Source organism: Saccostrea cucullata, unplaced genomic scaffold (genome assembly GCF_032062105.1).
Source record: "Saccostrea cucullata isolate Sc308-1 unplaced genomic scaffold, CSIRO_AGI_Scuc_v1 ctg64, whole genome shotgun sequence".
Taxonomy (NCBI): Eukaryota; Metazoa; Mollusca; class Bivalvia; order Ostreida; family Ostreidae; genus Saccostrea; species Saccostrea cuccullata.
In genome coordinates, this window is record NW_026937285.1 from 527,791 (window position 1) to 549,698 (window position 21,908).

Genomic DNA, 21,908 nt, shown 5'->3' on the forward strand with positions numbered 1-21,908 from the left:
GAGTTTGTTATTTTGTTAAACTTAGGTTTTATCCCAAAGCTGCTCCAAAAGACAGTATGCTATATAAATAAGAATTTGTCATTAAAAAATATGAAGTCAAATCGGAAATAATTTACAAATAATCTTGATCAAAGGTTTGCATTGTACAGTGTTGAAAGGCATTCATTAAGGAAGTTGTTTATTAAATTGAGATTTGAAAAATATTTCTCAACATTAATGCCCCCCACCCCATCCTCATGAAAGTGTAGGAGTAAGGCAAGAAAGTATCAGTAGCTTGAAAACTTTAAAGAACAAGATGTGTATGTGAAACACTGATGCCCCTCTATGGCAACATAGCGAAGGTTAAACTTTTTGAAAGGTAGGTCAAACTCCAAGGTCAAAGGGTAAAAGTTGTTGGTTTCTTAAGAAAGGTCTTGTCTCAAGGATTATATGTATGAAGTATGAAAGCCTTTGCCCTAAACGTGCAAAAGTTATGGCCAAGGTTTGTTTTTAAAGAGTAGGTCAAACTCTAAGGTCAAGATCAAAGGGTCAAAATTCTTGGTATCCAATGAAAGGTCTCACAAGAATTACATATGTGAAGTATGAAAGCCTTAGCCCTTACCCCTCGAAAGTTATGGCCAAGGTTCAAGTTTTTGTCACAAGGACTATATATGTGAAGTATGAAAGCCTTTGCCCTAACCGTGAAAAAGTTATGGCCAAGGTTTGTTTTTAGAAAGTAGATAAAACTCCAAGGTAAAGGTCAAAGGGTCACATATGTAGTCCTTGTGACAAAAATAACCAAGGTCAGGAGGTCAAAGTTGTTGGTAACCAATTAAAGGTCTTGCCACAAGGAATGCAGACATGAAATATGAAAGTCCTAGTATATTTAGTTCAAAAGTTACGTTCAAAGTAAAAGTTTGGAATTTTTGTCTAAAAGTGTGTCAAACTCAAGTTCATAAGGTCTTTGGGTGCTAGTCAGACTTGCGTCTGCAGAAATTCGACGGAAACTCGAAAATGGTTCATACGTATAAGCAGAATTTTTAGCGAGGATTTGATTTTGACATAATTAGAGAGATTTAGCTGAATATCTTTCATATTAATTGCGTTTTATTTATAATTTAACATTTTAAAATTACTAAAATTACATATCGCTAAAAATAAACCACCGGTTTTTATGGACAAACCGTGTCACTAAAAATTTCCAACAGTACGGTACCTCTAAAGTTGTAGTCATTGTTCAATAAAGATAACATAAATTGTTAACATTGATTCCACTCTCTTCTATGAAAACCAACACACGATTTCATTTAATTCAAAATTAAATACAGTGTGCAATTTAAAATTCAATACAGTGTGCAATTTAAATAAATCACGATAGTCGTTTATGATAATGTAATGCTTCTGATGTCCCCTCACTAATTGTATAATAACCGCTCCCATTAGCTTCCCAGCAAACGGATTCTCCCTGGTGTTCACTGATGTATGGGACCTGTGTCGGAGAGTGCATTAAAGCGCTCATATAGTCCCGATTATCCCCAACATTCCAGTAGTAAATCTTGTGATAGGTCTTGATAAGGACCTCCTGGCCGTTTGGGGAAATGTCACCCGCTACCGGGCCCCTCCCGTGATCGGGGGTTGGTATTTCCCGCCCTCCCGTCAGGTGATAGCGATGGGAGGATTCCACCCATGCTTCTTTGGGGATATGATATAATTTCCCCCTTCCTCCGTCAACCTTTGAGATAATATAGAGCTCTCCTTGCGGATCTACCATTAATGTTTCTGCGTTGTGTTCTTCCCATCTGTTCAAAATGGAAAATGTAACTAAGAGAAAGATTAATCGAACACGTAACAAAAATTGGCATGAAGCAATAGAAAACAATGAACTTTAAGATGTTCCTGTCCATTATCAACCAGTGCTTTACAACTTACCATAAAGAATTCTCTCCACCAGTGTTTCGCCAATACGCCAATATGTAGAGTTTTGTCATGGATACTTGGTGGTTCCCTCACCATAAAAGATCTATGATATTAATTTCATAAGATATAGATCTCTAAATATTCAGCCAGAAGTCTCAAACTCTCTGAAAACACAGGTACAGAGCAAAGAAAACAGTTCACTCACATATTTTTTGTTGAAATGCAATTGAGTGTTTTTTAAATACTTTAGACATGTCCAGCAAATAGGACACATGCTATAAAGACAACGTTGTTCTACGGTGAAACAATGAAGCGCATTGCTGCCAATGTACTGGTATTTTAAAAGACACTATGATATTAATTTCATACAACTGTATAAGATATAGATCTCTAAATAAACACCAGTAAACAGTCTCGAAACTCTCTGGAAACACATAGACATGATAAGTTGAAAACAGTTCACTGCATATTTTTTACAGAAATGTAACTCTCTCTTTTAGGTTTTTTTTAAAGATAATTTAGTGACATGTCCAGCTCAAATAGAATTGTCCGTAAAACTCACCATATTGCTATATCCATTTCTAAAAATATGGGCGTGTCAGTATGTTATAATTGACGTTCAAAACATGACTCAGAACTTTTCATCCAAACGGAAAATGTTACCACTTCAATGCGCTTCATTGTAACTCGGCTGTCGTGGCGTCAAGAGCGTAAAATCGAGCACTATCGCCAGAGTCGTTATGCGTGTACAGGATGTTGGTGTGTCGTCTGCTGGCACACAGACCCGACTCCTCTCGTACGGTGTGGCTGTTCACTTGACCAATGGTGTGGCCATGGTCGAAATGAGGACCTAAAAAATATAAAAGCTATGCCCCAGCCCAGCCCCCCCCCCCCCCCCCCCCCGGTTCCGACTTCTGTGCAAATACAGATTCAAATCTGGCAGAGGATACAAAAAAACTTGGGCTTTGATTGTTACATCACTTCATCAAAGAACACTTTATTATATTAAATAAAAGATTCTTTTGTTATAAAAAGTCTATTATGACTGGGTGGTGGGTGGGGGATGGGGGTGTATTTTTCCCCATTGTAACGCAAAATGAAAGGGCGTTAAGCTATAGTAGTAATAAGTAAACGATGAAAAATTTAAGAAAGATTCGGATATATCCGTCCAGTCAAATTACTTTTAAGTCAAAAAAAATTGCCTCGACGATTTATTTTACTAACTTGCCCGTTTTTGGACCACAGCTCCCCAGGTCCCCGACAACAGAAGTAATACGCCAACTCCGTACATTTTCATGGGAACACCAGGGGCTGTCTTATCGTGGGTCAAGGTCTTGTATTATGGAAATGTTAATAGCCATGTATTATCCAGAAGTGGACGTCTTTGCGTATTTCGAAACTGAACATTCTATCATAAAATTATCAAATGGAAAAACAAACAGTTGAGTCTCTTTAATATGCCAGTTTGTCTTTAATATAAGTTAGGGAATGATAATAATACAGTCGAGCTTTGTTAAATTGTCTATTTGCCTTGGATATAAATTCGGATATGACAGTTTAGTGGAACCTCGTTAATCTGGACCCGTGTTCCTGAGAAAATCGTCCGGATTGGATTACGAAAACGTACCTTAGTACATGTAATTGGTAGATACATATATAAATAAATGTGAAATCTAGGTTCAGCGTCCAGATTAATCTGTTTTACTCTCGCCAGTCCTATTCATGAGACAAGCAATGGTAAAATAGATCAGTATCAATATACTAAATTAGTATATAGATCCCTGAATATATGTATAAATGCGGGTGTCATGAAAAACAAAATTGATCATAAAATTTATATTTACTGTCATCAAATAATTTTGAAGTGTTGGAAACAAAGTTAGGTACACGTAGCGAAAATACAATAGAAGTCGTGAATTTGTGAAACAAAATGTCCAAGGGCCTTGAATTGCTCTTCTGATAAATTGTACTACTTAGCTATCACTTCTATTTGGAGACTTTACGTTTTTTTTTTCAGATAAAGTATCTTTCCACACAATTTTTACTGAAAATAAAAAATTTGGTGTTCGTCAGAAAACCAATTTTTGCCCCCCCCCCCTTTCGCGAAAGCGAGGGGACATTAAATCTCATTCGTCTGTCGGTCTGTCCGTCGGTCACAAAAACTTTAACCTTGTCCATAAATTTTGATTTAGCGGAGCTATGACTTTCATATTTCACATATGTATTCCCTGTGACAAGACTTTTCTTTAGGTAATTCCAAATTTGACCGTGACCTTGGAGTTTGACCCACTTTAACACAAAAATTCCAAACTTTTACTTTGGCCATAACTCTTGAATGGTAGATACTAGGACTTTCACATTTCATATCTATATACCCGGTATTTTTTGTGGCAAGACCATTGGATACCAACAACATTGAACTTTTGACCTTGACCTTGGAAATTTACGTACTTATGAAAAAAATTTAACCTTGGCCATAACTTTTTAACAGAAAGGGCTAGGGCTTTCATATTTCACATATGTAATCCTTGTGAGAAGACCTTTCATTGGATAGCAAGAACTTTGACCTTGACCTTGAAGTTTGACCTACTTGTAAAAACAAACTTGACCATAAATTTTGAAGGGTTAGGGCTTGGGCTTTCATACTTCAGATATTCAATTCTTGTGACAAGACCTTTCATTGAATAAAGAAATTTGACCCTTTGACCTTGATCTTGGAGTTTAATCTTCTTTTTAACAACTTTAACCGTAGCCATATACTTTGAACGGTAGATACTAGGACTTTAAATCTCATTCGTCTGTCAGTCTATCCGTCCGTCACAAAAAAAAATCATATTTCATATATATATTTTTTGTGGCAAGACCTTTCATTGTATATCAACAACTTTTACCTTTTGACATTGACCTTGAGATTTACGTACTAATGAAAAAATGTTAACCTTGGCCATAACTTTTGAACGGTAAGGGCTAGGGCTTTTATACATCAATTATTTAATACATTTGGGCACCAATATATTTAATTTGCAATTAAGAAAAGTTTAATCTTCGCTATGTTGCCATACGGGGGCATCAGTGTTTCACAAACACATCTTGTTCCTTATAACTTTTTATTGAGAAGAGATAGGACTTTCATATTTTTTTATATCTGCATTACCCGTGGCAAGGTATTTCCGAGAATGCTATGATTTCTTACCCCTTGACCTTGACCTTCACGATTGGCCTTATTTTTAAAGAATTAAACTTCGGTGATTGTTTCTAAATGATGTATGATAGGGCGTTCATATTTGACACAATATGTCTTAAAAAATGACATCTCACCCACAAAGACACCGAAAGCGGGGAACCACAATTCTTTGAATTTGCTTGTTCTATTTTAATAAAAAGGTGTGGGAAGTTTGCCTTAAAAATTCCAAAAGTAAGTCATCATGACCTACATTTTGGTTAAAACACTCTGAAAACCCAGGATGAATCAACTGACAGTGTTATGATTCGAATTTTCTTATTATCTTAAATGTTCACATATAGCCATAAGATTTCAAAATCTTACAGACAAAAGACAAAAGACAAAATCTTAAGGTCACAGTGATCAACGTTTTAGTAAGCATATTCCAAGACCCTAAAATATCTCAACTGACAAAGTTTATTGATTCTTAGTCAGTTAGGACCGAAGAATATTTGAATATAGCCATAAATTGTCAAAAGTAGGTAATGGTGACCTATTTTGAATCTAAGGGTTTCACATCATGTTAAGTCAAAGGTAGGTCACCGGTAGGTCACCGTGACCTACTTTTTGAATTTTGCGGGCATTCATTTTTTTTTTTCAAATTGATTTGGAGGCATATTTTGGACACATTAAGACCTATGATCTTCAAACTTTGTCAGTTGATGCATCTTGTGTCCTCAAACAATGTCAACTTAAAAATGCGTCACCTTGACCTACTTTTTGAAATGATTTTTTCTAAAACATTTAAATAATTATTGAGAGCTTTAAATCAGCAAACTTTGTAAGTTGATGCACCTTGGGGCCTTGAAATATATTTATTGAAAAGTAGGTCACAATGACATACTTTTTAAACTTTGCAGGCATTTGTTCTCAAATTGTTTAAAGTGCATATCTTGGATACTTTCAGAAATATGAACATCAAACTTTGTAAGTTGATGCATCCTGGGTCCTCGGACAATGTCAACTAAAAAAACATTGACCTACTTTTTGAAATGTTATGGCTGTAGATAATTATTGGCTTAGAATCATCAGACTTTGGTAGTTGAGTATGTCGGGTCCTTGGAGAACGTCAACCTAAGAGTAGGTCACGGTGACCTACTTTTGAGAGTTTATGGATATATTCAAATATTTCAGTTAATTACTGGCTTAGAATCATCAAACTTTGTCGGTTTATGCACCTCCGGTCCACAGAGAACATCAACCAAAAACTAGTTCACAGTCACCTACTTTTGAAATTTACAGTTATATTGAACAATGTCAAGCAATAGAAAACTAAAGAATTATTCTTTTACATGTAATAATCATGCCAACTACTTGAAATCCAGATGTAAAAAAGTTTAAATGCATCAATTTTTATCTCAACGTTATTATTGGCTTAGAATCATGAAAGTTTTTTGAGCAGTTTTCTTTTTGATGTCTTATATTGATTAGACATGCATGGAAGATGCTTCTAGTGTGTTTCATTGTACTAGAAGTTTCAGATGCTGCAATTTAAAAAGTAGGTCATGTTTTTGGAGCAGGTTAACATTTTTTGAAATGTAATGGCTATATTTAAAATATCTAAAAATCTTAGGAAATTATTGTCTAGAATCATCAAACTTTGTCAGTTGTTGCACCTCGGGTCCACAGAGAACATCAACCAAAAACTAGTTCACAGTCACCTACTTTTGAAATTTACAGTTATATTGAATTACTCCAGAACTTCTGACCCCCCAGCAATAGACTTCAAAGCTTTGGTAAACGAATTATTCATTTACATGTAATAATCATGCCAACACTGTACATGCGACTGCTTGAAATCCAGATGTAAAAAAGAAAGTTTTTGAAAATGCATCAATTTTTATGTTTTTGGATACATCATGCACACTAATGGATTTGCTCCGGATGCTGAATTCAACATACATTTTCCAGGGACCAGGTAAAAGTTATGGGTGCAGTTCTATTACCGGAAACTATAAGGCTTATATAAACCAAACTTCAAATGATCATCAGGTATTTTTCAGATGCTGGATTTTAATCACATTTTTGTGATGAAGAACTAGTTTGAAGTTTTTATATTCAAAATTGCATTTTTGAATGTACCTACACAAAAGTTAGTTGAAACTGGACCAGCAATTTAAACAAACTGGAAATGTGCACATGATGCAAGTTTATATCAACATACAATGACAACATCACATATTTGAAATCTGTTCCTGTTAAATAATAACACAAACTGTCTTATTAATTAAAGATTTATTTGGGTTTTGAATATGTATATGTTTTGAAATTTCACATGAACTTCAATAAGACACAGCAAGCAGTATTTAGCACTTTTTGCAGATGGACAATTTTCAACAACATAAAAAAGTTACATATATATTGCTCTAACCTTGACATGTTTGACTAGAAACAAATCAACTGGCATTTATTATTTTTTTTTTATATTATGCATCAAATGTAGGAGTTCTGTTCAATACTATAAAGTGGACGACCACTTGATTTGATTCTGAAGGAGGAGAGTTACTTATTTTTGTGTTCATAAGTCAAGATTAAATGTAGATTATTTCCTTTCTAGATGATCAAGGGCAGATTATTTAATTTCTTCTTTGATGAAAAAAGTTTGGCAGAAACTGTCAATATCCAAAACTCTATTTTGAGGGGGTATGGGTGTTTATTCTTTATCTTTAAAACCTGCCAGCCAGCATCCCCCCCTCCAAATCAAATGGTCATTCTATTACAGGAAGGTGGGGAATCACAACTAATTTTCTATAACAAGAGACAAGTACATCAGCACCAAATTTTTATAAACATAGACAAATGGTCAAACATTGAAAAGTCCTAGATCACAGAAAAGAAAATTATTAACTAATATAATCTGATTAATAAATCAGAGGACAACCACATAAAATCAAGCTTATAGTCACTGTAAACCACGTATAATATGCAAACTTTTTTATTTGCCAATTGCAAAGTCAAGAACCGGACTGCTAAGACTAACAGTTATCCTATTTTATAATTTTAAAAAATCTAAAAACTGTTTTACATCTAGCGGATATTTCACACAGTCATATAAATGTTGACATATACATGTATAACTGGGACCCTTTGCTATGGATGTTTTTACATGTACTAATCTTAAAATCACAATTGTAATACAGATATGATTTTTTCAATTAAGTATTGCGGAGAAATAATACATAACAGACTGGATTGAATAAATAACAGCAATTTTGGCTGGTCATGGAATCTTGGAATTCGTTGCACATAACTATACTGATTTGAAATACTGACCTGTTTCAAGTGGATCAGAATACATAGTTTAACAAATATAATACAGTTAATATAAGTGTGTAAAATTATTACCTGGTACATACAGTTCATGTACTTATACATGTACACATGTATTTCAAAGCCTAGTCACAATATACAGTAAAACTCATTTAGTTTGTACACGGTTATTGCAATTTCATGGATATAGGGAAGTTATCTTGAATCCTAAGCTATATCAATTTTACGAATTTCTTGTACGAACATAACAAATTACAGGTATAGCGAAGTAAATTCATGAGTCCCAGTGACTTCATTATAAGCGAGTTTTACTGTTACTACAAACAATACAACATTCTACTCCCATTGTTATTTATTACTTGCTATTCATATACATGTACTGTACAACTATATTGAATACATGCATGTTTATATAATTAAAACAAATCTGATTAATTAAAATGTTTCTGGAAAATAAAATACAAATAAAATACTCAATTGAAATCTTTAACATTTTACATCAAACAAATAGATATTTTTAAACATACATGTATGCTGCATGTTCTGTAAACATATTTTTTATAAAATATCAACAAAGAAAAATACCTGGTTCTCAGATCCAACTGAGGTAATAACAACATAAGTGTAAACTAAACAAAATAATAATTTTAATACAAGTCTGGTATTATGTTTTATAGTACCTACAATGCCTGGTAAGTACAAAATTTTTGAAAGAGAGAAATGAAAAGGGAAAAAAGAAATGAGCTATATACATGCAATACATGTACTATCAAAGACTTTTTTGCAACTCACGTCAAAAAGTCTTTCTGTTAGTCTGGCTCTCTATTAATCTTCATTCAATGATTAGGGCTGACCACAGTTGGGTATGAAAATGGAAAAAAATTGTTTGGCAGTTCATTGTACATTCAACTCTAATTTCATCCATGGGCCAGGACCAATGTAGAATCACTCACCCAAGAATAATCACAGTAATGGTAAATTTTATCATGCTGACCTCACTGAGGTGAATTAAAAGAATTAAAAGAAATCACAAAATCATCTACATTGTAAGTACATGTAAAATTCATATTTAAGTAGAAAAAGAAATGTTTTTCCATTTGTCAAAACATCAAAGTAGGAACAAATTTAGTACATATGTACTAAATGTAATTGACTCACATCAATTCAAACCAGTTTACCTACTGTATTACAAGTATCACATGATTTACAATTTTACAAAAAATTGCTGGGAGGGGGGCAGAGAATTTCCATTTGAGATCCTAATTTCATAATAACTACATGTATCTGGTGCTATTAAATGCTTAAGAAATGTATAACAAATAATAATGACTTAACTGTCTGAAAAGACCTTAACAAATTAAAGACATTTGACAAAATTAAAGCTAAGAAAGAAATCCTTTTTCATTTAAAGGAATAATAGCAAGGTCTGGGAATTGTTAAAGTTGGTCACTAAAAAATAAGATGAAAGAATTATACCATCTTTACCTGAAAATTATAACAAATTTTCTTTTTTATAGCATCTCTTCACAAAAGCAGTACATTCATCCTTACTCAACTACATGTATACACATTCATATCACAAGCAGTACTTATCACAGAAAAAATCTCTCGACCTTTCACCCCTGAACACATCAAATCTCTGTTTTTTCTATAGAGTGGGTCAGTCTGGTTGAAATGTTGGAAACATATATAGTTTCACACACCCTTGAAGTTCCACTTGATTTTAGTAGTCTCTTCATCATGTTTATCCTTCTTTCGACTGAAAAAAAGGTGAAAAAAAGACAAAAGATTAAATAATAATCTAATTAAATAATCTATATTTACCAAAAACACACTTACATGGTTATATGGGTCTGAAAGTTGCTCCTATTTTCCTAGAAATCTGGACATTAAAAAATCAACAATATCTATCTACGTCTACTTTATAGATAAGCAATTCACTCTCTACAAAAACTGAATAAGCTTTTTTTCAAAGCAAAAAAGCCTTTCAAAGCAGCTTTCAACCAAAGAATCAGAAATGTATTCATCAAATACGTAAGCCTTACATCCATTGTCATGATAAGTGATATTAATTGATAAAACATTACAATATCTACATGTAAGTCATATTTTTTTTCAAATGTGTCAATAAAGATTTTTAAAACATACATGTATTTCTTAACAAATTTCGATTCTGTTACCTGATTCATGAGAAAAAAACATATGGAGAACTAGTAGTGGAAGAAGAATTTCAATAATTAAAAATGAAAAGAGAGTAAATTATTTCATGCAGACAGAATAGAACAGGCCTACCGGGTCCATGAAACGTAAGAGGGCAGAGGATCGTCGAGTTCGTAGCGATGCCGAGCTTTTACTGGAAAAAAATGAGTACTTAATTTATCACAACAATCACAGTTGGTTGATGCTATAATGTGGTAGTAAAAACAGTTATAAAAGCACACATTTCTAATCACTGCCCACTGCAATACATGCAACATCTAACCATTCAAAGCTGGCTATTCAAATCATAAAACATCCAATCCACAACATTCAGTCATTGACATTCCAGGCTTGACATGTTATGTTAATCTATACACAGTATTAGAAACAACAATAAATGGTAAATGCATATCAAATCTTGAGTTATTTCACAAAAAAAAAAGTTTCAAGAAAATGTATTCAAGAGGATTCTACACAATTGATGATTTTTTTTTTCAGTTTTGGGGTATATATTCTTCTGACTTGAAGATTAAGATTAGAATAAAAATTAAATAATTCTACATTGACAACAAGGAAACAATTTAACCCTACTTTTATACAAAATAAATGTTAAACCTAACATCAAAATATAAGTATTATTTAAAAATTTGACTACTTCACTCCTAAATTGAACCTATAACAATGATCAACAGTCAGTTCTACCCGGGCCTACCTTCAGGCTTTAGGTTTAGGGGCTGATACCCAACTACAATGTATATGTATATAACTATCAAGGAATATAAATGTAAACATACTTGAAAAATTAATGAAAAGAAATCTATTTTCTTATCAAAAGATGGAAACGGCTATCCAAAATTTATAGGTGCTAAAAATTGTCAAATTTTTCCCCCAATTTAATGATAAAATACCCTGCAATTACCTTCACCAAAATGTGCCGATTTTTATCTACCACATATATATGTACACATGCATGCACAGCATGGGCTCTATGAACACTATATTATCATATTCAAGCATATGACAAAATTCTGGAAATATCTGCTGAACTAAACATACCGGTAATTATATGTAACTATACTTTGTAATACTGCTTCATGTTATGGTATATTATGAAAGCTATGACTCTAAGAAAATTGCCCCAAATAAATTTTAAAATGCAGGAAAGCTTGACTTCTAGATAACTTCATGCAAAACTTTTAAGGTGCATCCACTCTTTTTATATCTCAGGCTAAAAATAATATGGCAACAAATGCATTTGGCTGCAGAGCCAAGGGCTTGATAAAAATTAGTACCCTATGTTGCAATGCTTGTTACGACCTCTAAGCATACAACAGTTATTTTGTAAATATTAAAGCATGCTTTTCATGCTTCACTTTATAGATAACTGTACCTCCTTCTGTGCTGACTGGAAGAAAAATTCATCAACGTAAAAATTTAATATTTTACTGGCCACACCTTATCAGACTGTCTGGTACATGTACGTAATTTACATGTAAAAGCAAACTAGCCGTACATGAATTATTTCAAAATTAAATTTTTTGATGCAAGATAAACATTTTAGTAATGCCAAACAAAAATGCACTAAAATTTGTTAGAAGAAAAAAGATTAAAAAAAATTCACCAAAAGAAAAAGATATATGTATCTGTATACACCGGCCCCGGTTCCTGTAAAAATCTTACCTGGAGAGTAATTTCCGTTTCTCGCTGCGATACGTAAACACTCCGTCGTCCTCGTCCATCATTTCCTCCAGCTGGTTCTGGTCACTAGAATCTATCGGAGCGATAGAAATGTCCCGCACCGCTCGGAACTGTCCACAGTTGTTGAGATGCTCATTTTCCAGTCGGAAAAAATTCCACACAAATCTCCTGTTTAACAAGAATTTTTTTTTTACTTTACAACATTCATGTAGTTTTTGATCAATGCAAGTGTACAGCTTTTCATTAACATTTCTGTATGACTCACTGGTTTGTTCTGGTATATTGGTACGCTAACATTTACATTTCTATTTGGGTACCCGCAGAAACTTTTGCCCCTTGTCATTTATCAACCAATGACTTTTAATTAAAAACTTAAAAGTTTCATCCAAATCCAATTTTCTGTCCCTAGTGCTAGCTCCAGTTAGACTTACCTAAATACTTCAAAAGATGCCAATATTGTTACCAATGCCTCCTTCTGATTAAAAAGAATCCCTTCTCCTAATGAGACATGTAGAGTCCACACAAATCTTAGAATGGAGTCCTCAATGATAGCAAAATAATAGTAGGCCTGGAATACAAAACATGATGCCATAAATTTTACTGTCTCTATGCTAGCAAGACATACATAAGCACTATCACATTATTCCATATAAAGACCCATAAAGAGCACAACATATTTAAATGCAGGTATTTTATTACATTTTCAAAAGCCAACCATTCCAGTTGTCAATAGATCTCATAAAATTATTTTACTTCAAATTTAAGTTTCCCCCACATTTATTAATCCAAGAGTTTACAAAATTGCTAAATAATGCCTCAAATGATTTGGTTTGGTACATCTTAACATGTCCCCTGGAAAATTATACAAAGGGAGTGAACTGAAAGCAACTTCTTTTCTACAGTCAGTGTATAGTTCATTTAAAAACAAAAGATGAAGAACTGTCTGAGTAAGAAAGCACAGACAAGCATACAGGCAAGGATTACTGGTGTTACCTTATAGGCATAAACAATCTCCTCTCGGAGAAATCGGTTTTCCCCTGCGTTGGAGTCAAGTAAACCCCAATCCATTTTGAGGTCCCAGGTTAACGTGTAACAGGAACTTATGATGGCGAATGTTATCCACAGATAAAAGAAAGAATGGTTCTGGATGGAATCTGTGTTATTATTTACCACTGAAATACAAATGGATATCTTAATGATACATACTGTGCAGGTGTAATATTAAAAAGTTTTTACAGTAAAATATACAATGTGTATATATTCATTTATTGGGATGTTTATTCTAAAAATCAGATCTTCTAATGTTCCCCTATTTCAATGTCATGATATTAAATATGTAACACGTACTCAGACAAAAGAGGAAAAGATAATGACTCAAAGCATCCCTCCCCTCCCCCCCCCCAACACACACACACACACAAACAAAGTTCAGAGAGATAATAACTGACCTGTTTCTACTTTATAAAGTGTAGCAAACAAAACATTAAAGAATGTCGTGGAATATTTCCCAGCATTCACTAAATGAGGAAATGCTAGTCTGGTGTCACGGTAACGCCGTAAACACTGAGCAAATCGCCACCACGCTGGCAGACAGCTGATTACGGCACGAATGGCAACTGCATAAACATTTCTTGAACAAATTTTTGATTCTGGAATAAAAAGTGAATAATAATTATAATGATCTTGATGAATACTGTGTGTAAGAGATCTAAAACAATAATACAGGAATACATACTATCAGGATTTGGCAACCAGTCCACTTCAAAACCATAGAAACAAATCATGTATTCAAAGTCCAGTAATACTGTGCTAAGACTGTTTAACTGGTCAGCCAGCCAGAAATCAGCAAAGCCCACATGGTGAAAAGGTGCAGTTAAAATATGGAACTACAATAAAATAAAAGCGCTAAATAAATTGCTTGTTCACTTATTTGTATAATACATGGACATGAAGGTACATGTTCCTACATGTGAAAATCAAAATATTATTATTCATTAACCTGCATAAAACTCCTCAAAACAATGTCAGGATTTGCAATTTACAGCCAGTCCTTCTTCAATTTACATCAAGTTATTTGTCAATTTACAGCCAGTTATTTTTAATTTACAGTCAATTATTTTTCAGTTTACAGTCATTTATTTTTCAGTTTACAGTCTGCTATGTTGTAAAAATTACTGACAGTGCTTGTATTTGATATAACTATAATATCCCCAGGATGGCTTATATCTTACCAATATTTTCAGCAGCCACATCCTTGAGCTGTAGTGGAGAATTCGGAATGGATTGATGAGATACAGAATGAGGAATACAACCAGGGCCAGGGGACAGGCATAGGGAGGGATATGGAGGAATTTACTGTACAGGAATGCTAGGACATTGAGGGCCCACAACACTGCTAGAAATGCTGCCAGCTGTAAAAAAAAATCCATTTTTTTAATTTATAATCCTTATGAAGTCTACAAGCACCATTTTTTGTTCCCAGAGTATCTCTGAATCCAATTTTTATTGTACTTTTTAGTTATTACAAATGTATTTTTAGAACAAAAATTTCAGGGTATTGTGGTCTTTTATAAACTTTGAGACAAATGATCATTTTTTTTAAATATGAGCAAGAGTATGAATAATTTTCACTACTTCTGAGAGTATATTGAAACTTGTCTAAAAATCAAGATTATGATTGTGGATTCAGAAACCTTGCCTATTATGACTTTGTGGCCTTTTTTTATTGAACATTTAATTGTTTAAAATGTGTTACAATCTGGAATTTTGTCAGGACCAATGTTATTTATATATTAAGTTAAGTACCTCTAATAACTGTTGGTGAGATAAGTGATGTCTTGGATCAATCTCAAATATGAGTACATGGTTGACCCCTGATGACCTCCAGCCATACGTATTAATGCCAAGGAGGAATATCATGAGGATGACCAGGAATAGTCCCCGGTACATGTGTACTGATGTGTCCCATTGTATGCTGGTGTCAATTGGAAAAACAGCTGTAAAGGAAGGGAAAAAAAATTATGGACAGAATATCAAAATTTTCTTTCAATTTTTGCAATATTTTTAAATTCATAGCAAATATTATAAAACTGATGGCATTTCAGGTCTTACTTACCAGTAAGGACAATACAGACAATTAATACCAGAAAACAACCTGAGAATAAGCCAACTCGGAATGTAGTCCATGGATTTTGCTGAAAAAATTCACAAGAAGTTTAAAATGTGCACATTTCTATTGTGTCCTTTTTTAAAAAAAAAAAAAAAAAAAAAAAAAAAATTTCTTTAAAAGAAATTGGTAGGTCTTTGTGAAATTTGTACAATTTCAATAAACACTGCACTCCATTTTTACTTTTCACCATTTTCAGAACATGCTCCTATAACCATCTAAACCCAACTAGTTAAAAGCTATGCAAATAATTGGTTACAAAACATGTACATTTACATTTAAATTATCATATGAATATTCATGCTCTCAAAAATTTTAAACCCAATACCTTTTTAGCAAACATAAACATAAGAAACAAACCTGGGTTGTGAAGAAAAATTAATCTGACAAACAAAAGCAGCTATTAAAAGCAAATATTTTTGTTACAGAAGCAACTTATTAAGCTATGAACAAATTGATTTCAGCTGGCTGATACATGTTTTTCTTCTAAAGAACCTGATACCTTGAAGCATTTTACTGTTTTATATAATAACTGGTTCATACCTTTTCTCCTAGTGGAGGCACCCTCAACCTTTTCATTGCTTTACTTCGATTTCCTCCCTCTAGATCTGTTGTTACAACTTGCTGTAAAAAATAAAAATTCAGAGGATACCTCGGTGTATAAATTGGGAAAAAACATTAGCATTACATATATGAACATCAGTTTGTTTGTGTACAGATAGAACTTTACTTTATCACATATATCTCTAACTTGCTTCATATTAAAATTCCTCATCTGATCACTTAAAATACAACAATTTAACTTATACATGTACATACTTTGTTTCTTTCCCTCATTCAAAACATTTTGTTGCTTTCTTTGAAATTATACATAAAATATGTGAATCATACACATATTTTATGCAAAATCTTTTTTTTTTGGGGGGGGGGGGGGTATGCAAACTCTATGGAGGGGGGGGGTGTCAATTGTTTTTTGTTCTCTCTTTTTTCTCTGGTCTGTGTGTAAGTGTTTATGCTTTCCTCATTAGATAATCAAATGATTTGTTTTTAGATAACCTGTTTCATTATCTGGATGTAAATCCTTGTTTGTGTTCAGTCCCTGTGTTACGTACCTCCACCTCTTTGATCAGATGATCCACCTCTTTGTTGGTATAAAACGGGGCAATCTCTACATTTCCCTGACGCCATTCCGCTCCTCTCTGTGTCTGCATCAGCTACATTACCATTTAAAAAGAAATCCATTTCAGTCATTAGCAATTAATTATGAATGAGGCAATCAATTTTTGAATCTCACAATGAAACAATCAGATTTTTCCTATTGAATAACCACAATATAAGAAAATTCAACATTGCATATTTAGTAAATCAGTATTCTAGGTAAATATTGATTTTACCAATGTGTTATGCATAGATCAATGAATGCCAATAAATATTCTAAAATGTATACTGATCTGCTAGCTGGATCAATCATCTAAGGCTTATAAAAGTTTCTTGTACCAAATGGAAACTTGTTCCAAAGACATACTGTGAAATCATTAAATTTCATTGAGGTTTACGAGTAATTTTTTTTTTATATTTTCAAGATATGACGACACCCACAAAATAATGACACCCAGAAATGTAGAATTTTTCATTCATTCCTACTCAACACTTCTCCAACAAAATAATCCCACAAAGGACACCCTGAAAATATGAAATTTTTTTAGCAAGTATGTTCACTATGTTGTACTTGGTTCAATCTAATTAAAATTGGATATTCACATTACACTAACATCTAACACTTCTCCAACAGAATAATGACTTATTCCCTTCAACAAATATACGATGATTTTGCAGACAACGATATGATTGGTTGATAGAATTTGACCTCTGACATGTCCCTCTATGGGATATTTTTTAGAAGGCAAACCAATATTTTTTTCGGAGTTTGGGAACAAACCTTATTATTATTATTCTTAATTTTTCTTCCCCGCGAGTGATCTTGTAAACTACACATCAGACTAAGGTGAAATGTTTTTAGGGTCAGTTTAATTAGAGCGAAGGTCATTTTGTGCGCACGTGCTTGCAAGAGCGCGCACGTGCAACATGATAAATGACCGATTTAATTGATATAGATATAACTTTTTAAATTTTTGATGAAATGCTTTAGAACTCATAATATAAGGATACATTAGTAGCATAGAAAATGACATGGTCAAAATAGCAAGATCTCACGCGCATGCACGTGCGCTTCGTTCTGATTGGCTGAAACAAAAATCTCAATATCTTTTTTGTTTTTTGACGAAATGCTTTGAAATCTTGAACATAGCCATGCATTAGGATGTCCTACAATATGATATATAGCAATTATCATGAAAACACGTGCATGCACGTGCGCTGCAATCTGATTGGCTTAAACTTTAAATAGCTATAACTCATTTGGTTTTCAACCAAAGAGGATGGGATTTGAAACATAGATATATAAAATGGACTTCTACAAGAAAGTATTCGCCATGCACATGCATACACGTGCATGTACGTGCGCTGCAATCTGATTGGCTGAAACTTTAAACAGCTATAACTCCCTTGGTTTCAAACCAAACAGGATGGGATTTGGAACAATAGATATAATGGATTAAAAGAAAGGTTGTCATCATGCACATGCATACACGTGCGTGTACGTGCGCTGCAATCTGATTGGCTGTAACTTTTAACAGGTATAACGCCCTTGGTTTTCAACCATATGGGGTGGGATTTAGAACAAAGATAGATGTAATGGACTTCTACAAGAAGGTATGGTCACCGTGCTCATGTATGCACGTGCGTGCACGTGAAATGAACAAAATCAAAAATACACTTGAATGAGCGTATTTTTTATTACTTTTGGATTAAATACTTTAATTTTTAGTATATTAAAATATATGGATTGTGTAGACAAAATGATATGATCATCACGCACAGGCATTCGCATGTGCAAGCATGCAATGATAAAACTTGAATAAACTTCCGGGTAATGTTGTTAAAGTCTCAAATACATACATACAATTAGCACTAGTTTTAATTAGATTGTACCTTGTCATGTTTCTTAAGAATCTTTCTGAACCCTGTGAAGTTGAGGTTTTGGTAGTTTTGTAGCAGGATGAGACTGAGGTAGAATTCGCTGAAGGCCAGCTTCAGGTCATTGTGCTTGCGTGCGTGGGATAGTCCTTGGTTCTCCTTGTCCTTGAAGAGAGCGTACACCCCGTCCCGCTTGCGGCGGCGTAGACCTCCCAAAGTGGATGGTTTGTGGGCATGCTCATTGTAAGCATCCAGTTCTGCCTTTAAGCTGGCATATTTTCTGTTGGCCTCTGATATTTTTTCTATTAAAAAAAATTGTGAACAATGATTTCTCCCTCCCAAAAGCAGTGATTAATTTTAATCATTTCAAACAGGTTTTTCTCTGTTCATGTAGTTCAAAAATAGATTTCACAACAAATTCATACACAATTTTTTTTTTTACAAAATTGCATGTAGAGGTATATATCAAATCTATTATCCAAAAGTTCAAAATTACCATAAAAGAATGTGTTTATCTTGGATAGCTCTTTGTCACAGAACTGGAAAAATCGTTCATCAAACCGAGCGAAAAATCTGTGGATGGTGGCTTCGTCTGTCACTTTTATCAAAATTTAGAATTAATATGAAAAAAAATCTGTGCATGCTAAAATAATTGTATTACATGAAAACAGTTTGTGGGTAAAGAATGTTAAAATATCAGTAAAATACTTCAATTAAAATGCCATGCCTACCTTCTGGAGATGGTGCTTGCTCCTGTGCTTCATACAACATTTCTTTCATTGCCTAAAATGTATATCAAGCTTTTCTTTAACCATTTGCTCTTAAGTACATGAATTATGAATTTCAATACATATATGAGTGGAAGTTTTGCTATATCACATATGTAACATAAAATTACCTCACAGGCATAAATTTCTTGGTATAAAATACGAGCTAAAATTGTGTCTTTTTCATAATTTTTCCAAGAAAAAACAAAAATGCAGTTTTTACATCTGCCCCTTACTTTAGAGAGTAAATAAACATAAAGTCATTCAATTATTTAACAACAGTTACTGCTTCTCTTCATATTCAGATTGAGAAAAATCAAATTGTTTCTTGTCAATCATAAGAATGTTAAAACAATCATTTGAAATTTTTGTATTTTTATTAAATAATATGCATGGAAATCTAGTTGATGCATGCAAATATGTATATTTATCCCTCTTACCTCATACTGTATATACTGTTTTCTCCATTCAGGAGTAATGTGAGCTCCCAAATGCTCTGCAAACTTCATCCTGGGTCAAATACTATATCTACAAAACATTGTACATCTACATATTTTAAAATAAAGCAACAATTATACATCTCCCTCCAGTAAAAATACAATATAAAGATAAAGATAAAGTCTAAGTTCTCCTATACCCATATAGCTGCTACTACAGAATGTCAGTCTAAATCGAGACAGTAGCAGATTAATCAACATCCTCTTTTGCGACTCGTGGCTAATAAGACTGAATTCTTCACATACCAAAAACAATTAGATAATCTGTGATGAAGGTTGTAGTCCTTGATATGTCTAGGTCATTGCCGTACAAGACGGTTAAAGTGTTTCTTTCCAGTCTTCTTTGATATGCTGCTTGTACATCTGTGTTTACAAAGGGGAAAACGTCATCAAATCATGTGTAAAGAGGGAAGGGGTAAAAGCAGACAACACATTTTGTTTCTGAATACAGAAGCCGTTTCAGTTTAAACTGGTTTAATAACGTGAGGGTTTGGGACTTAAAAAGATTTTTAAAAGCTAAGAAAAGGTCATCAGACGTTATTTTAAGGAGGTATCACAACTTCAATTATAAACAGATAAAACAGTTGTTTTCTATAGTAATGTACGGGGGGGGGGGGTGTCAAACATTGGCATCTTTAATAAACTCTGTTCTTTTCTTGTCAAATAGTATTATACTGTATACCTTTCCTTTCTATAACTTCGTATACCCACTTGTAGGAGGGGGATCCATTGAAGTTTAACATTTGATTATCCAGACTACATTGATTTACCATCTCGATCAATGATTAAAAAATAAAATAAAAAGAGTTTTAAAGCACAGGTCTTCAACGATTTTTTGGATTCTAGATCAATGTGTAGATAGATTTTTAAAAGTAATTAAGTGCAAGGGATAACTCATTCCCCACTTCGTAGTTGACACCCCCCCCCCCCCCCACACACACACCTTCACCTGCTTAAAGAAATTAGAAATCCTTACTTAGTCTAAATTAATAAGCCTGAGCGTGAATTGAGCTAACTCCAAGCCATTGGTTTAGAATTTATAATATCACAAAAATCATGGGCTAAAATTTTTAAATTGCTAGAGTTGTTCAAAGCAGGAATCAAATTAATGGCCCTTATATGTTCAAAGACATAAAAGGTTACATCTGGACATGCAAGTCAATTGTGAATAATTTTGAAAAAAAAATTACCGAACTTCTTTATTTAACAGCTGTTTAAGTACCTAGCTCATGTATCAACTTACCTGACTGCGAGACCTCAAGACTGATACCGTCTTTTCGAATGCACTGACAATCACTGGTCCATAGATCAACAAATAGTCCTAAAGATTGCAGTGAATTTGTATTTTGGAATGATTGATATTGTATTCAGTAAATTATTTCAAATAGCAGCAGCTATATATTTCCCCCAGAATGATTTTCTCCACCGATTTAAAATTTTTAAAAAGATTTACCATTATGTAATATATCATCGGACAGCTTTGTAAATACTTTCTATCGATTTTCTCAAGTCAAACACTCGGGGGTTTGCTTCAGACGTTTAAAGGAGACGTATCTCATTAAATATGCTGCTCATATATTTGTGCGAGAAAGAATTTTTCTAACCATATTTACACATCTGATTTCCTTGATGTCATCTTTATTCTGTGTCCTGTGTTCTGCGTCCTGAAAGTCTACTCAGTTTTGTATATAAATACAGTTTCGTCCGTTTATTCAGATATTGTGTATAATGTGATAATGCTTGCTTCAATATATTTCTCCAAATCATTTGATTGAGGTTTGTGGTACAGATAAACCGGTGTGTTTTAGAATGCTCAGTACTAATAGTACTGTATACTATCCACTTAACAGTAAACAAGTGGATTTCATTCATGGTCTTTTTTAAAGATGCAAGTGTTCAATGACTGTTGTTCATTTTTTTCTGTTTTTCTTCTAAATACATGTTGCGCTCGAGCTCCATGATCGGAAAGTCCCTGACTTAGTCGATAAAAAATTGAACCAACTGCTCCTTCGCCATACATGCGCCCGGCACTTTAAAGTGAAAGATGCAGACCTTAAAAACCGAGGCCCCGCGCGTGTGTCGACAGGCTTTGGAACGATAAACAATTCCCATGAGTACCGAGTAATGGTCTTAATTTGAAGCCCTTCACCGGTATA

General features: G+C 33.6%; 1 protein-coding gene across 4 annotated transcripts; it reads right to left on the reverse strand.

The window, feature by feature from the left end:
- Positions 1 to 7,337: 7,337 nt before the first annotated feature.
- On the reverse strand, positions 7,338 to 20,131 carry LOC134247737 (solute carrier family 53 member 1-like). Of its 4 annotated transcripts, XM_062730096.1 has the most exons (18): positions 19,999 to 20,131; positions 19,696 to 19,783; positions 19,220 to 19,271; positions 18,985 to 19,086; positions 18,504 to 18,790; positions 16,565 to 16,666; positions 15,996 to 16,076; positions 15,402 to 15,480; positions 15,092 to 15,282; positions 14,518 to 14,697; positions 14,022 to 14,172; positions 13,735 to 13,935; positions 13,280 to 13,458; positions 12,718 to 12,854; positions 12,269 to 12,454; positions 11,979 to 11,993; positions 10,682 to 10,742; positions 7,338 to 10,148 (listed from the first exon to the last, which is right to left on the reverse strand). In XM_062730096.1, exons 2-18 carry the CDS (start codon positions 19,762 to 19,764, stop codon positions 10,134 to 10,136), a joined length of 2,088 nt encoding a protein of 695 aa, XP_062586080.1. In that variant the 5' UTR covers positions 19,765 to 19,783; positions 19,999 to 20,131; the 3' UTR covers positions 7,338 to 10,133. The 4 variants fall into 4 exon arrangements, with proteins under 4 accessions (XP_062586080.1, XP_062586082.1, XP_062586081.1 ...); XM_062730098.1 differs by lacking the exon at positions 11,979 to 11,993; XM_062730097.1 differs by lacking the exon at positions 10,682 to 10,742.
- Between the last annotated feature and the right edge of the window lie 1,777 nt (positions 20,132 to 21,908).